This window comes from Trichosurus vulpecula, chromosome 6, assembly GCF_011100635.1.
Source record: "Trichosurus vulpecula isolate mTriVul1 chromosome 6, mTriVul1.pri, whole genome shotgun sequence".
Taxonomy (NCBI): domain Eukaryota; kingdom Metazoa; phylum Chordata; class Mammalia; order Diprotodontia; family Phalangeridae; genus Trichosurus; species Trichosurus vulpecula.
The window spans coordinates 78,743,605-78,759,029 of NC_050578.1; the positions used below are offsets into that span (position 1 = coordinate 78,743,605).

Genomic DNA, 15,425 nt, shown 5'->3' on the forward strand with positions numbered 1-15,425 from the left:
ACCGGGGCTGAGAGAAAAGAGTTGATGTACCCAGGGTCACCCAACCACTAAGTATCAGAGGCAACATTTGAACTCAGGTCTAGCCTGACTCTTAATTCTCTCAGTCTATGCCTTACACTACCCCACTGCCACTGTGTCTAGAAAGCCAGGTTACTACTTACCTAGCCAATGGGTATATCCAGGCTTAAATTTAGGGAGAACAAAATAAATGAACTGCAGCAGGATTGAAGACCAGGAAGTACTTCCCACAGGAATTCAATCAATCATCCATAATTTGCTAATATTTCAGATTAAATGCAAAAGTGTGCCACACTTTTTTCCCCAGAGAGCTGGTTGTTAAACATTTACCAGCACACTCATACCTGGGTTCAAATTCTGCCACAGATACCTAACCACCTGCCTGACCCTGAGCAATTCAGCAATCCTGACATGTCCTTTTGATGGTACTCTGAATCATGTAGACCAGAGGTGTCATATACCCCTGAGGGAACCCCGAAGCAGGGAGAGGAGAGGGTGGGAAAGGGAGATGTACTGTAATTCTGAAAGGCTACATAAGCCTCTTGGAAAGATAGAGTCCACCAGAAGAGAGATGGTCTTCACAATTTGTGAACTTGGGTATAAATCCTTTTGTATTTTTCAGAATAAATGTAATCTCAAAATAAATATAAATATCCTGTATTTGATATCTTGTTAGCTGAGTGCTTCCATGAAACCTGAAGACCCTTAAAGCTACACAAAGCCAGACACAGATGTTCCCCAAGGATATTCTGGGCAAGGGAAAAACAACGGTCAAAACATCTCCAAATCTGAAACCAGTTTGTGTGATCCCAAAACTGTAACTCAAGGCCATGGGTTAAGGATGAATGAATGAATGCAATATAGTGGAAATTAACTATAGAATTATAGTCAGAATGCTGGAAATGATATTCCAGAGGCTCCCGGAGGACTTAATTTACAACCCTTTAAAGGATGATGTTTGGACTAGGAAGATGAGACTGTAGAAAATTATTGGGCAGACATTCTGGAGAAAAATGATATCTATACATATATGTACATAAATCTTATCTCTTATTTTAAATTTGAAACAAAAATCTATGATTTTATCAGTAAAAAGACTTGCTCCAGCAAGCAGATCACAATCCATCCATCTTTTCTTACCTTGTGTGATGATGGTCAATGTCCTTCTGAAAATCCTTCACCTCATATACTAGGGACCTTCCCTGAGATCTCTTCACATGGCAGTAATCCCAAAAGAGTACATGAACTGTCCATCTGTTATCTTTTACTGTCACTGAATGACCCTGTCGGATCCCATATCCCACCAATGATGTCCTTAACATCACTTCCATGCAACTCTTTATTGGTAAAATGTTGTGGCCCAGTTCACACCTACTACTCTTCACCCTTTAGATGACACGCAACTGTATTTCTCCAGAGACTCTGATATCTTGAGCCCGTAGCCAACAAACAGAAGAATAGTAGTATCAAAAACATGAATCTTTGTTTCAGGTAGAAGGATAGGAAATCATGCTACTATTTCTCAGATGCAATCCTGCTCGCTATTTACCCAAGAACCAGAGTATACAAAAAACGTATTTTGAGAGGTTATGAAAGGTGAACCATTTCTCTGTGAGGGAACCTTTCTTTATCCAAAAAACATTCTGTGGCATTGTGCTATATAGCTGTAGGAAGTATCATCTAGTTCTTCATCAGAGTGAGCAGCAAAGAATTCTCCAATTTAGTTTCACCTCCCTTACTAGAAACCACCCATTTATGTGAAATAGAACCAGAGTACACAGGAGAAATTCCCTTGGCTCTGTGGTTTAGGATTTCCCCTACAATAATGAAACATATGGTGAACTTAGCTGGATTATCTCCATAAATGACCAATTAGTGTTAAGGAAGGAAGAGGCTTTCCTAGATAAATATCAGGCTCAGGAGAAACTCTTTAGCTTTGAAATCCCATTTGTGAGGAATATAGTCACCATTATGAGGAGCTACCATATTGCCTTCCTCTGGGGGATCACCTTCCTGACTCTGACCGGAGTTCAAGGTAAAAGGACCTGACTGCCTTAGGTTTCATTACTGAAACCAAAGATGTGATTTACTGTAAATCCCTGAGAATGACCAAGTTAAATGTCTAGCATGCTAATAATGAATTATGCTGTTTGAGAGTTGGTGTTTCAGGCTTCTTTGATGTGATGAATGTTGACTGTCCAGTGTTAATGAGGTATAGCTAGCTGCAAAGTCAAGTTCTATGATTAGGTCTCGGGGGGGAGCACTAGACTCACTGCTGTCAAATGTCTATCACATAATATTATCTGTCTTATGTCTTATTTGCCTATCAAACTATCCGTTCCATTGGGGAGAGGGAGAATAAGCATTTATTAAGTGCCTACATGATGCTGCTAAGCACTTTGCAAATATTACCTTGTTTGATCTTCACAACAACCCAGTGAGGTAATACTATGACTCCCATTTGATAGTTGGGGAAATTGAAGCAGACAGAAGTTAAGTAACTTGCCCAGGGTAGCACAAGCTAGAAAGTGTCTGAGGGCAGATTTGAATTCAGGTCTCCCTGACTCCAGGACTGCACTGCATTTCCTGCTCCACCTAGCTGCCCCACTAGGGCAGTGATGGGTCCTTTTCCCAAAATGGACTCTTAAGAAAGGCTTATTGTTGTTGCTAGGCTTAGAATAGAAACCCTGGATGTGTATCTCCTGCTGTGGTACTAACTGTGTGAATTTGGGCAAGTCCCTTGACCTCTGGACTTCAGTGTTCTTATCTATAAAATTGGGCTAATTTTACCAGCTTGACCTCCCTATCTTTTATGAGGTTCATAAGTGATAACTCATGGTATCACTTTCAAAGGCTATCAATACCTGTGGAGAAGAGCTGATAAAATATTCTTCCCTCCCTTCCTCGCAGAAGTAGGGGACTATGGCTATAGAATATTCCATGTGCTGCCAGAAAGGTTGTTGTGTTGGTTGAGTGGTTTTGCTGAATAGATTTTTTTTCTTTTTCTGTTCTTTGTTACAAGGATGACTTCTTGAGTAGGGGAGCAGGGAGGGTTGTAATTGGAAATAAAGGTAATAGAAAAACAAAACATATCAATAAAAAGTATGCTGATGAAAGATGAAAGTTGTGACTGGTTGTCAAAAGTCAAGCTTCCTGACCAGACCAAACTCAACTCTCTACTGCCTAACTCAATGGGCCTGCAAAAATTTATGCCTACCTGATTTGCACATCCTTTGTTAGTCTTCAAGGGACTACAATCAGCATACTAGGGATGACTTCTCAGATTAAGTAGCTTAGTGGTTATGTGGTTAATGCATACTTTCCATCTAAAGTCTATCTCATCTTGATTGAATCTCTTGCCTGAGACACCAAACTAACTAATGTTGACTTTCTGGGCCTGGTTCTCTCTCTCTCTCTCTGCTAGCATTCCTGATCTCCAAAACAGGACGCTGTTCCTGCATCAATGTCAGTGAAGCCAAGATCCAGAGAAGAGCCATACAGAATCTTGAAGAGATTCCTCCAGATTCTTGGTGTTCACGCCCTGAGATCATGTGAGTGAAAACCCACTAAAACGCAGGTAGAAAGAACTGAAACTTTATTTGGTATGAAATAGTAAGGATCCAAATCCTCCTTAATTCTAGTGCCTTCCCTCTGTTGATCATCGCTTGGGTGGATGGATGTAGCTTGTCTGTACACTTTTGTTTGCATGTTATCTCTCGCATTAGACTGTGAGCTCTCTGAGGTCAGGGATCATCTTTTGCCTTTCTTTGTATCCCCAGGACTTAGCACAGTGCCTGGCACATGGTAAGTGCTTAAGAAATGCTTACCAAGTGTGTCCATGCAAACGAACTTGCCCCATAAGAGCAATTCAAATCAATCCAACAAGCATTTATTAAGTATCAATTAAGTGCCAGACATTGGGTTAGTGCTGGAGATACAAAGACAAAAACAAAACAGTCCCTCACTTTAAGGAGTTTAGACCCTGGCAAAGGGAAGAAGCATCTGGGTAGTGCAGTGGATGGTGCACTTGGACTGGAGTCAGGAAGACCTGAGTTCAAATCCAGCCTCAGATACTTACTTAGCTATGTGACTGGCTGTGTGAGCAAAGTACTTAACCTCTGCTTCCCCATCTATCAAATGGAAGGTGAGGATAAAATGAGATACTATTTATAAAGTATTTTGTAAACCTTAAGGTTTGTATAAATGCTAGCTATTATCACTATTATTATCCTGTACATAGAGAAGAAAAAATATATCATAAAATGGTGGCAAGAACACTGGATTTAGGGTAAGAGGAGCCAGGTTTGAATCCTTGCTCTTCAACTTCCATTTAGGCAACATTGGACAAGCCACTTAACATCTCTGGCAATGTAGCATCACGGCCTTTAAGAGCCTCAGATATTTTAGTGGGAAAAGAAATTCTTCCTGACCAAGAACTCAAAGTATGTGGTGATGGCGAGCCCATGGGGCCATTAACATGTAGAAATGATTCACTTTGATATTTCTCTTGGCAGTGTAACAATGAAGAATGGGAATAAAAAATGTCTGGACCCAGATTCCCCACATGTGAAGATGTTGGTAAAAATGTGGAAGAAAAAGGAGGTGAGTAGCAAGGTAAATTAATTTTCATCTCTCTTAACAATTAATACTTGCAAGGGTCATGGATATGGAGGTTGGCATGAAAATATACTTAGTTTACCATCATCAACTCAGACTCTAAAGAATAAACTGACCAGGAGGGATAGTACAACACAAACAGGTTTCTCTTTGGCACCAAGAAAAGCTGGCCCCCTACAGACCAGTTACCTCAAGCATAGCATTTCATAGTATTCTGTGATTTGGAGGTAGAAGGAACAGAAGTGATCGACTTCTGTGAATCTATGAGACTCAAAGAAAGAAAGATCACAAAACTGAGAGGATCAGGGACTGCATAAAGAAAGTAACACCTGACCTATGTCTTCAAGGAAGGGAAAGATTATCAGGAGAGAACTTCCAAGCATGCCTAAAGGAGGTGGTAAAAGGAAGCAGAATGAAAAGATTGGAGAATAACATATTGCCCAAACAATATATTTTGGCTAACACATAGGGTATATGAAGTGAACTTTGGTTCAAAGATGACAATTAGTAAGTCTTTTCAAAATACCCATATAAGGAAGTCAGTAAAAGGAGCAATAATATTTTATATTTGTATTATTTAAAGTTATTGAGAGGAAGTGCAATGTAACATTTATTAGAACAGACCTTGGAATCAGGAAGACTTGGGATCAAGTCCCCTTTCTGACACATACTGTCCTTTCAATAGCCCAAGCAACTCTTGATGATCAACAGTGGTAGAGAGATGTACTGTACCAAAGAAATTATAGCTTAGGAGCTTAACTAGTGATATCAATGAAGCCTGTGGGACAGCCTCCCATTGTGTCACTCGCTCTTTCTTTGGGCTAGCCTAGGCACCCTGACTTGACCTCAAGCCCTGGCAAGTCTAGGTTCCCTGAGAAGGACTGCCACCATGCAACTACAACTCAAGCTCTCTCAGGGTCCTAGGGATAACCCTTTTGTTTTTCTCCTCCTTGCCCGGAGCCCACACTGGTATGCTACTGAGCTATACAAAATGGATCACAGTGATGACACCATCATCTCTTAAACATAAAACATTTCCTTAATGATAAGGTAGAGTCAATAATAATCAGTATATTGCAGTTGTGTAATACAAGGAGATACAGGAATAATCAACTCATTACAATTAACCCATAAGCCTGCCTCATGTATACTCTTACCAATGCACATGGTATCCATGTTGGTAAGTGGGCACATAATTACAGAAACCTAGCAGATGCAATTCACGGCTCTGGACTACAGGCCTTAATGATTTTGATCCCCTCAGGAACAATCTGTACTACATAAAACTGCTTCTTTACAAGCTGCTCCCCCTCAGGGCCTCACTGTTCTCCTGCTGGGCAAATCTGTTCCTTGTCTACTCTCAAACTAATGAAGCAGAGAAAAGCTCTTTTAACTCATAATCACCCTAAAAAGAACTATGATGTAGTATTGTAGTATGATACAGATAAGAAGTTTCCTTGAGGCAGAGAGCTGCAAAGCTCCTCTGCTTGGCTTTCTGGGTAATGCAAAAAAGCGCAACCATTTTTACACTCAGCAGGTTGCTGGTTTGTTCAATCAGCTCTCAAGTCTCTTCTAACATCAAAGCAGATGTACAACCTATCTTTTCCCTTCTGCTTCTCCCTGTCCAACCGGAGATAGCAGCAAAGAGCAACCAGTACCTCTGAGAGGTTTCACCTCCAAGTAATCAGCAACACCCAGCCTCCCTAACAGCTCACTCTCCTGTTTCCCTCCTAATTGTCTCCTGCTTTATCCTCAACTCAGCTCCTTCTAGCTGGTTTTTCTGCTCTTCTCCCATTGGCTTCTTACACAATACTCAGTAGCCCAAACCAGAGCCTCTTGGTGCTCGATGATCTGTCTTTCCCCTATGAGCTAAAACTCATACACAACTTCTGTAAGTTGTGAAATCAAGAGGCCTTCCTTCATCATCCCCTAGTCTCCCAACAGTTCTTTGATTTGCCACTTTGTGAATGTTAACATCTTAAACTAAAAAAAAAAAAATTAAAGTAGGATGCAAATGAGGTAAAGGACCACAGTGCTCTGAAGCCTTAGTCATTTCTCTGTCCTCAGCAGGTCCTCTAGGATCTGCTCCCAGCCATCTGCTCTTCCATTTAAACAAAAAAAAACCTTTTTCTTCATACATGGATTTTTATCAGTTTTTCAAATACAAAGATTTTTTCCCCACTGTCTTTCAGTCTCCAAACTGTTCACATAGGAAAGGGGTAGTGCTTGATGTAACATCAGAATGTAATTTAATCCCTTTTATTTACACGACAGTTCATTTTCTCCTCCTTTCAGCAATCAATCTGCTAATGGATGAAAGGACACTCTTCTGAGAAGTCACACTCTCTGCCTATACTAACCATTGCTTGTCAATACTGCCCCCTTGTATAGATGTGAAAACAGTCTAGAGAGTCAGAGGAAGCAACTCAAGTCAACGTGGGGGCAGATTTACTACTCAGATTGGGTTGTGTAGTAAGGTATAAAAATGAAGCTTTATTTAATGGCATGTGTACTCTCACTAATACATTTCTAAACTGGTTGATGAGAATTATTGATACAGCTCTTTAGTCCATCATTTTAAGGTGAAGAAACAACATACTCCAGAGTCCAAATTCAGTTCAGTGTGGTTAAAAAAACAAAGTTAAGGGAAAAGAAATCATTTTTATTTCCTTTCTTCTTTCCTTTCAGGGTGACAAAAATAATAAACCAAAAACAGGAAATAAAAGACGACAAACCAAGAATGCTAAAAAGATGAAAAAAGCTAAACATCCTCCCCCAAGGAAGACTGCATAGGAGGCCACTTCACCGAAAAAGACGTTCAGGTCCAACCATTTTAAAGACAAAAAGTTAAGAAAAATTCTAAGTGTTAAAAATGTATCAGAAAATTCAATTACTATTGTAACTAAAAATATTAAGCATGATGATGAAATATTAATGATCTTTGGATGTTGTTTTTAAAAATCCAATTACTTCTTAGTCTAGAGTCTACAATGTGTAATGAAGAAAAAGCTAGGGATTCCTCCTTGTCGAAAAAATTACCTCTGTAAGCTGAAGAAAGACCACAGTGAAGAGAATCAAAACACATTACAGAGCGAAAACAAAATACATGTGTTTGCACACACATGCCTGGCGCACGCACACGCACACACACACACCCTGACACCCACAAAGATTGTCCTGTGTACACATGTCATCTAAGAAGCTGCTGGGAGAAGCATCCCTGTATTTGTCTGCCATACATCCCACGTTACAGATAGCTAAAGTGAAGTCCAATTTAGTCAACTCAGCCCTTGGCTGTCTCCTACTTCCTTTCCCTAGACATTTTATTTCATGTTCAGAGCCTCAAAATAGAATCACTGGGGCTTAATTCAGGCCCATTTTTTTTTCTCTCCCCCCAAGTTCCGGAGCTGTGTGCTACTGAGTTGCTTTAGCCTGTGGCAGACTAATTAAAACAATCTGTCTCACAAAAAATTACTAGAGTTGCATGTAACCATCCTTTTGATTTGGTAGCATTTAGAGACTCAGGAACCTGCCCTGACATTCATCTTGACCCTGCCCTTGAGGACTAAGGGGCTTGTGGGAAAAAATAAAAGCAGGAGAATAGGGAGGCCACCACATGGCACAAGAGGTGCTGCACTGAACTGAAGGAAGTGACATCAGGGCAAAGTGGACTCTCAAACTGTTTGCTGGGAATAATGACCAAGGAGGTGTGGTAGACTTAGGCTTTGCCATCTCAGAGTGAGCTTGGAGGAGAAATGGTGAAACCCTCTATTCTTCTCTCCCCCTTCTTTTCCAATCCAGCCTGTTAACCCCTTCACTTTCCTTACCCCACTGTTCCATTAGAGTTGTTTGGAAAGGGCACCTGGGGATTTAAAGATATGGTTATTTTTCTCCAAATTCATTCCCACTTCTAAACCTTTAACATTGTGAGAAAACCTATTGGCAAAGAAAGACTTAACGCTAATTTTTTTTTAAAATTTACTTATTGTGCATAGATAGATGAATAAGAAAGAAAGGGAAATCTCCCCTTTTAGACTATTATAACCCTTGTAGAAACATCAGGGGACAAATATAGTCAAATATCCCTAGATCTGTTTTCTGTCCTTTTTGTGAAAGAAATCATTGGCTCACAAAATTCATGGGCTGGGGTGAATGGCCACTTTTAGGCTGAAAGGCTCGGTCTGAAGCTCATTTTCACAGGCTTCCCCTAGCATTTCAAAATCCAGTCCAATCCAGTCAATGATTATTAAGCACCTACTACATGCCAGGCACTGTGCTAAGCTGGGGATACAATTAATAAAAAGAGAAAGAGCCCTCCAGTAGCTTACAATCTAAAAACCTCACCTCTGAAAGGGTGAAGTGGGTATGGTAGGAGTGGCATGTCTACGTGGGTATATAAATAAATTACCCAAAAGAGCTTAACAGAACTCATGGGGTTTACAAAGCAATGATAGCCTACAAGTCCTATCTATGCCTAAACTTGCTCACATGCTCCCCTAAGTGGTTAGACAAGCAATAACTCCTTCAGGGTCACTATGAGGAAATCACTTTGCAAAACCTTCAGGTCTTAATATGAAAGGGAGTTAGCAGTACCACCAGAAATCCATCAGTACCTGGCTTCCCATGCCACCTATAAACTGACCATCTATCCAACCTCTTCACATAATATACTATTATTCTCCAATGTTATACATTCTGTTCCAACTAATCTCCCAATCTTCCAGCTTATCCAGCTTCTCTTCCTCTAATAAACACATAGCATGCGCATCCCTGCCTGCTGCCTTGATCTGCTTTGTGCCTTTTGTACGCCAACTGACCTGCTTACCTCCCATATCCAATACCTATTCAATCTTCTACATCTCTCCTCAAGTCTTAACCTCCTCCATGAAGTCTTCCCTGGCTATCTACCCTGGTTCCTCCCTTCTCTAGAACTTCACTGTGCTTAAAGTTAATGCCACAGGCTTTGACACTCACTTGTCTTCTAATTGCTTCATCATTTTCTTCCTCAAATACACTGTAAGCTCTTTAAAGAATAGAGATCATAGCATAGCATCATAGATTAAAGTAGTTCAATAATTTTTAAACTATCTCTCCTGGATCTCTTTTCCAGGTCAATTGATTTTTCAATGAGATATTTCACATAATCTTCTATTTTTTCATTCTTTTGGTTTTGTTTTATGGTTTCTTGATTTCTCATAAAGTCATTAGTTTCCATTTGCTCCATTCTAATTTTTAAGGAATTATTTTCTTCAGTGAGCATTTGGACCTCCTTTTCCACTTGGCCAATTCTGCTTTTTAAAGCATTCTTCTCTTCATTGGCTTTTTGGACCTCTTTTACCATTTGGCCTAGTCTGGTTTTTAAGGTGTTATTTTCTTCAGGTTTTTTTGTGTCTCCTTTACCAAGCTGTTGAATTTTTTCTCATGATTTTCTTGTATCACTCTCATTTCTCTTCCCAGTTTTTCCTCTACTTCTCTTATTTGATTTTCAAACTCTTTTTTGAGCTCTTCCATGGCCTGAGACCAATTTATATTTTTCTTGGAGGCTTTGGATGTAGAAGCTTTGACTTTGTTGTCTTCTGATTGTGTGTTTTGATCTTCCTTGTCACCATAGGACCTTTCAATACTCAGAGATTTTTTCCACTGTTTGCTCATTTTCCTAGCCTATTAATTAACTTTTAACTCTTTATTAAAGTAGGGCTCTGCTTCCAGGGTGGAGGGGGCACCGTCCCAAGCTTCGGGATTTTTGTGCAGCTATTTTCAGAGATACTTCTAGGCACCTGTAAGTTTTCAGTTGTTTCAAGGTGGTATGATCTAAGGAGAGGTGTTTATTCCTTCCTGGTCTGTGTTCTGGTCTGTGAGCACACTCCTTCTGCTCACACTGTACTGCCTTAATTAAAGGGGTTTGACTGTCATTGTCATACATGTTTAGTTTATATTTCTCAGTGCTAAGAGTGACATAGCATCTGAATATCCATTAGCACTGGCCAGGTGTAGAGGCAGCCAGTTCACTTTATCTAGATCGTTCAGGCCATATTTCCCAAGCAGCAGCTGCTGCTGCACCTTCGCCACATCCCCAATCAAGACAACTTTGTGGATCTTTCTGAGGTCCAAGACTCTGATGAGGTATCCTGCATTAGGGCCAAATGCTCAGACCCCACTGTCCCTCCACAGGTGGGGGGATGGAGGCATGAGATGGATATGGCTCTCTCTTGCAGCCAAAGCAAAAAATCTTCATCCTGGCAGTGGGCTTCAGAACTGCTCTGGAGACCTTGAGGGGTGTTTTTTCTTGGCCTTCTTTCCTAGGTCCTTCTTTCAAAGGCCAAACTGGTAGACAAATGGTTCCCGCAGGGCTTGGAGAGCCAACAAAAAAAGGAGGACTCCAGTGAATGGGAGAGGAGAGGCAGGAGCTTTGCAAAATTTTGCTCAAAAGATAAGAATACAAAAGTAGATGTAATTTCTCCTTATTTTTCCCCCTCTGTCTTCCACTGGATTAAAGCTTATTTTGAGTGATTCATTGACTTTGTCCAAATAATACCTTAGAGCTACTCTTTTCTCTTAACTGAATGACCATTCTAGAGGTGAAAAGTCCCTTGACAACCCAGCTGTTTCAGAGTTTGCAGGCAAGTGGCCGGTTTTTTCATGTATTTTTTTTAGATAAAAGAAAATATCTATGATGTTATTTCATTGCAAAGTACTTATATGCTTACATATCACAACCTCTCTGAATTTCAGTTTACTCATTGGTAAAATGGTGTGGTAATATTAGCACCAACCCCACACCATTGTTGTGAGAAGCAAATGAGACACTGAACATTAAACAATATTATCAACTATACTTACATATTATATAAATATATGCTATAGAGAAATAGTTATTAAGCAGAAAAAATGGCACAATCTTTTGGAATTTTTAGGTAGAAAAACTACCACTTATATGATATAGTCTGTATTTTGAAATATATTTGCTGTATTGGGAAAATAAATGTTAGCAAACAAATCATTAGCAGAATTGCAAGTTTCTTGATTTCTGTAATGCACACATTATACATACCATCCTTCTATAAATGTTTTAAATATCTTTTGGTGTATCCAGCTGCTTTTAAAGCCACTAACACAGGGATAATAATACTTTATATTCATCTAGCACTTAAAAGTTTACAAAGCACTTTATATGTATTTTATCATAATAATCCTGTGAGGTATGTGCTGACATTATCAATTTACAGATAAGGACACTGAATCTAGAAGAGGTTAAATGTCTTACCTAGGATCCCAAAGTATTTCAGAAACCTTCCTCACTTTCTCCCTCTCTTACCCAGGTTGGAAGTACAGTGGTCACTAATGGGTGCAATTCCCACATTGATTGGTATGGAAACTTTAACTTCTGTTTTTCTGACTGTAACAACAATGTGGCTTGCCACTACTGTGGCTGTGTAAGACCAACAACACCAGCACACAGAAAAGGCTACCAGCACAGGTTCTTTGATTTGCTTTTCTAAGGAAAGCAACCTTAAGAGGTTAACAATCTCACTTTAATCAAACATACATATACCATTCACTTAGTTCAAGGGGAAAAGCCAGCACCCTGCACTTCAGAGAGAATACAAACAGAAACTACAAACATACATCATATAAACAGAGCAAATCACACAAACCAATCTATCCATAGCAATATATAGTCACCAGAGAAGCACCAACATCTGGGTTTTTCCAAAGATGAGGGGAGGGGTGCTCCTTAACAACGGCAACCCAGAGTCTCATCTGGTCAAATCAACAATACTCTTCCAGTGAGTGAGAGCCCCAAACAAAACACTAACCTCTGAATTTATATACTGTGTTCAGGGTCAAAGGACATTACAACCATGTGACTCAAAACTATGTGATGCTTCTTCAGGCATCACAACCATGCAACTCAAACCTATGTGAACTAGGCTTTCTTGTTTGTTAAGCAGGTCATCAAAGTCTCCCAGATTTAATCAAAGAAACAAAGGTACTCAATTACTTCAGTGCTCCAAAAGTGAAAACAGTAAGAAAGTCCCACCTTAATTACCAATACACTGACCTGGATCTATTTGTCCCTCCTTAGGCAATTTGGGGCCCTCCACTTCAGGGGTTGATCAGATTTATGCCAGACTTAGTGTAGATACCTGATTGCCTTTAACCCCACTGTAGCCCCTACTGTAGAGGTGTATGGGGTGTTCAGGGAGGACTAGCATCTCTGGGGTGAGGCCTGCTCATCCACCTTTGGATGTCTCCCAACTCTCACCTGTGACTGTAAGCCATAGCATGTGCAGCAGCCATACCCTGGTAAAATGGTCTTGGCAGATGGGCTAAATCAGGGTAACTGACAGGCCTCAAACCTGTGGTTGAGTTAGGGGGATGTCTACCCCAAGCATGGGAAGACTTTACCTGGCAGAATGGGTAGATGAAAAGGATTCGTTCCTGCATCCATGAAGGCAGCCGAAGCAGAAGGTGTGGAGCATTTAGAGCTTGGTCAAACATCGAAGATGCCAAGATCATCCTCTGCATCCTGGGCCGTCACCAGTCATCTTGACTTTCATCTTGCCACTGGACTTCAGTGACTCTGGAAGAGAGAGTGAGGCTAATGATTTAGTACAACTCTGTCTTGAATCCAATTCACCCACAAGTCAAGGCATCACTTGTGCCTTCTCAGAAGATGAAGGAAAGGGGCAGCTAGGTGGTGCAGTGAGTCCTGGAGTCAGGAGGACCTGAGTTCAAACCTGGCCTCAGACATTTGACACACTTGCTGTGTGACCTTGGGCAAGTCACTTAACCCCAACTGCCCTACCTTCCCCCCTCAAAAAGAAAAGAAAGAAAAAAAGATTAAGGAAAAACAACAAGCCCAGAACTCCTGAACTCAAGTGATCCACCCACTTCAATCTCCCTTAACAGGAGAGATTATAGTCATGAGCCACACACTCAGTTTGAAGATCCTATTTGACAAAAACTGTTGGGAAAAATGGAAAGCAGTTTGGCAGAAAATAGTTTTAGATCAACATATTCCACCATACACTACACCACTGGGCAGGGATGAGATCGCAGATCAATCAGTTCTCCTTAAATGTTGTTGTGGTGGTTGTTGTTTAGTAATGGCACTTAAGTTCAATTGCTTTGATATGGATGATAAGATCATAGATTTAGAGATGGAAGAGACCTTAAAAGCCTTTGAGTCAAATCTCCTCATTTTACAGATGTGGAAACTGAGGTCTGGAGAAGTGGAGGGACTTGCCCAGGGGCACAGTCAGCAAGTGTCTGAGGCCGTATTCCCTCAGCCTTTCTGACTTCAAGTTCAGCACTCTAGACACTGTCCATGATGTCTCTATTGTTCTGGCTGTTTTTTAGAAGTGTGATGAAATATTCCATCTGAGATTAACCATGCCTTGTTCTAGGACCACAGAACATGACCAAGGAAGGAGCACCACCTGGTGGCATGTTTCCCACCTGCTGCAAGCCTAGTTCTGAATTGAAACTGGCTCTGGGAAAGAGCACTTGCAAATCTATAAAATAAAATCTATAAATCTATAAAATAAAATATATATATATTAGAAATATTTCCTACACTACTCATTTTGGCATACTGCTTTAACAGTAGCGTTTGTGTGTGTGTGTGTGTGTGTGTTTCCCTGGCTCCTTTAAGTCCTATATTCTTTTGTGTCGCTCATATTATCTAGCCTGGTGCTAACAGTAGTTTCTCAATAACATTTATTTTCAATTCAATAAACATTTATTAATTGAGCTAGAAAAAAGACTGAAGCACATAGGAAAGAAGTTTCCTTTCCCTTTCCAAAGGCTGATAAATTTGATATATAAAGGTCTTCAAATATTTATTATTAGTGAATGTGTCTATATGTGAGTAAAGAAAGGGTCAATGAAATAACTATTTTATCATTTGTGCAAAAGTCAATGGGAAATGAGTCCAACAAACCCCTAGAAATGAAGAGGACAATGGGGTCAAGTTGGCATCTCTATATCCCTCCTGCAAATGGATGGGTGGTGAGACCATTCCTGGAAATGGGGTGGTCATCAAGTGAACAATCCTTTATCCCTCAATAATAAATTGGGGGAGGAGGAGATGTTTGTGAGGGGGTATGGAATATGGAGTTCATTAGGATACCAGCACACAGGCCTGAGAATAAAGGGGTCAACAAGCCATTTCTATACATCCTTAGAGATGACAAAGAGAGTGAGGATCAATGGACGGCTCCAATCTTTACTACTCCTAAACACAGCCTATCCTGGCAATAAAAGGTGTATTGTGAGTTTGTGTAAAGTATTGACCTCTTTTCTCTCAAATTTCAGGACCCAAAATGTTAAGTAAAAGTAAAGACCCCATGCCTTGGAGCACTCAGCCAAAAAATGTCTTAATTAGGAAGCATACCTGTCTGTGAAAACATCTGACAGGCAATATTGATAGACATACTTGTATTTTTGATTTCCAGTTAGATGTCTAGTTTTCTAATCATAATAGTTGGTTTTTCTAAATAGCTTTCTAGTATTCTAGCTATTTGTGAACATGCACCAAGAATTGGAGTTCTCTGTGTAGAATTGTTGCAATGTTATTGTATAAGTATTTCCTCCTTTGATTTCTAGATTTCCAGGAGTAATATTTTATTTATTTTGCTAGATATGAAGCATTCTGGCTATCTAGAGTAAAGCAACACAAATGGAACTTTGCAAGCAGACTTGTTGTAATGTGTATAAATAGGTTTTTCTACTTTGATTTCTAGGTTGTTGATAGTAATAGCTGATTACTTTAAAAGCTAGCTTTG

At 40.1% G+C, this 15,425-nt stretch overlaps 1 protein-coding gene across 1 annotated transcript; it reads left to right on the top strand.

Annotated features, from left to right (window-relative positions):
* Nucleotides 1-1,939: 1,939 nt before the first annotated feature.
* On the top strand, nt 1,940-8,109 carry CXCL9 (C-X-C motif chemokine ligand 9). Its single transcript, XM_036763799.1, has 4 exons — nt 1,940-2,053; nt 3,443-3,569; nt 4,533-4,620; nt 7,324-8,109. Exons 1-4 carry the CDS (start codon nt 1,990-1,992, stop codon nt 7,426-7,428), a joined length of 384 nt encoding a protein of 127 aa, XP_036619694.1. The 5' UTR covers nt 1,940-1,989; the 3' UTR covers nt 7,429-8,109.
* The last annotated feature ends 7,316 nt before the right edge of the window (nt 8,110-15,425 follow it).

Coding starts and splice junctions, on each gene's coding strand:
- CXCL9 (XM_036763799.1), top strand. CDS start 1,990: ATGAGGAGCTACCATATTGCCTTCCTCTGGGGGATCACCTTCCTGACT. Junction 3,570..4,532: donor TGTTCACGCCCTGAGATCAT/GTGAGTGAAAAC, acceptor TTCTCTTGGCAG/TGTAACAATGAAGAATGGGA. Junction 4,621..7,323: donor AAATGTGGAAGAAAAAGGAG/GTGAGTAGCAAG, acceptor CTTTCCTTTCAG/GGTGACAAAAATAATAAACC.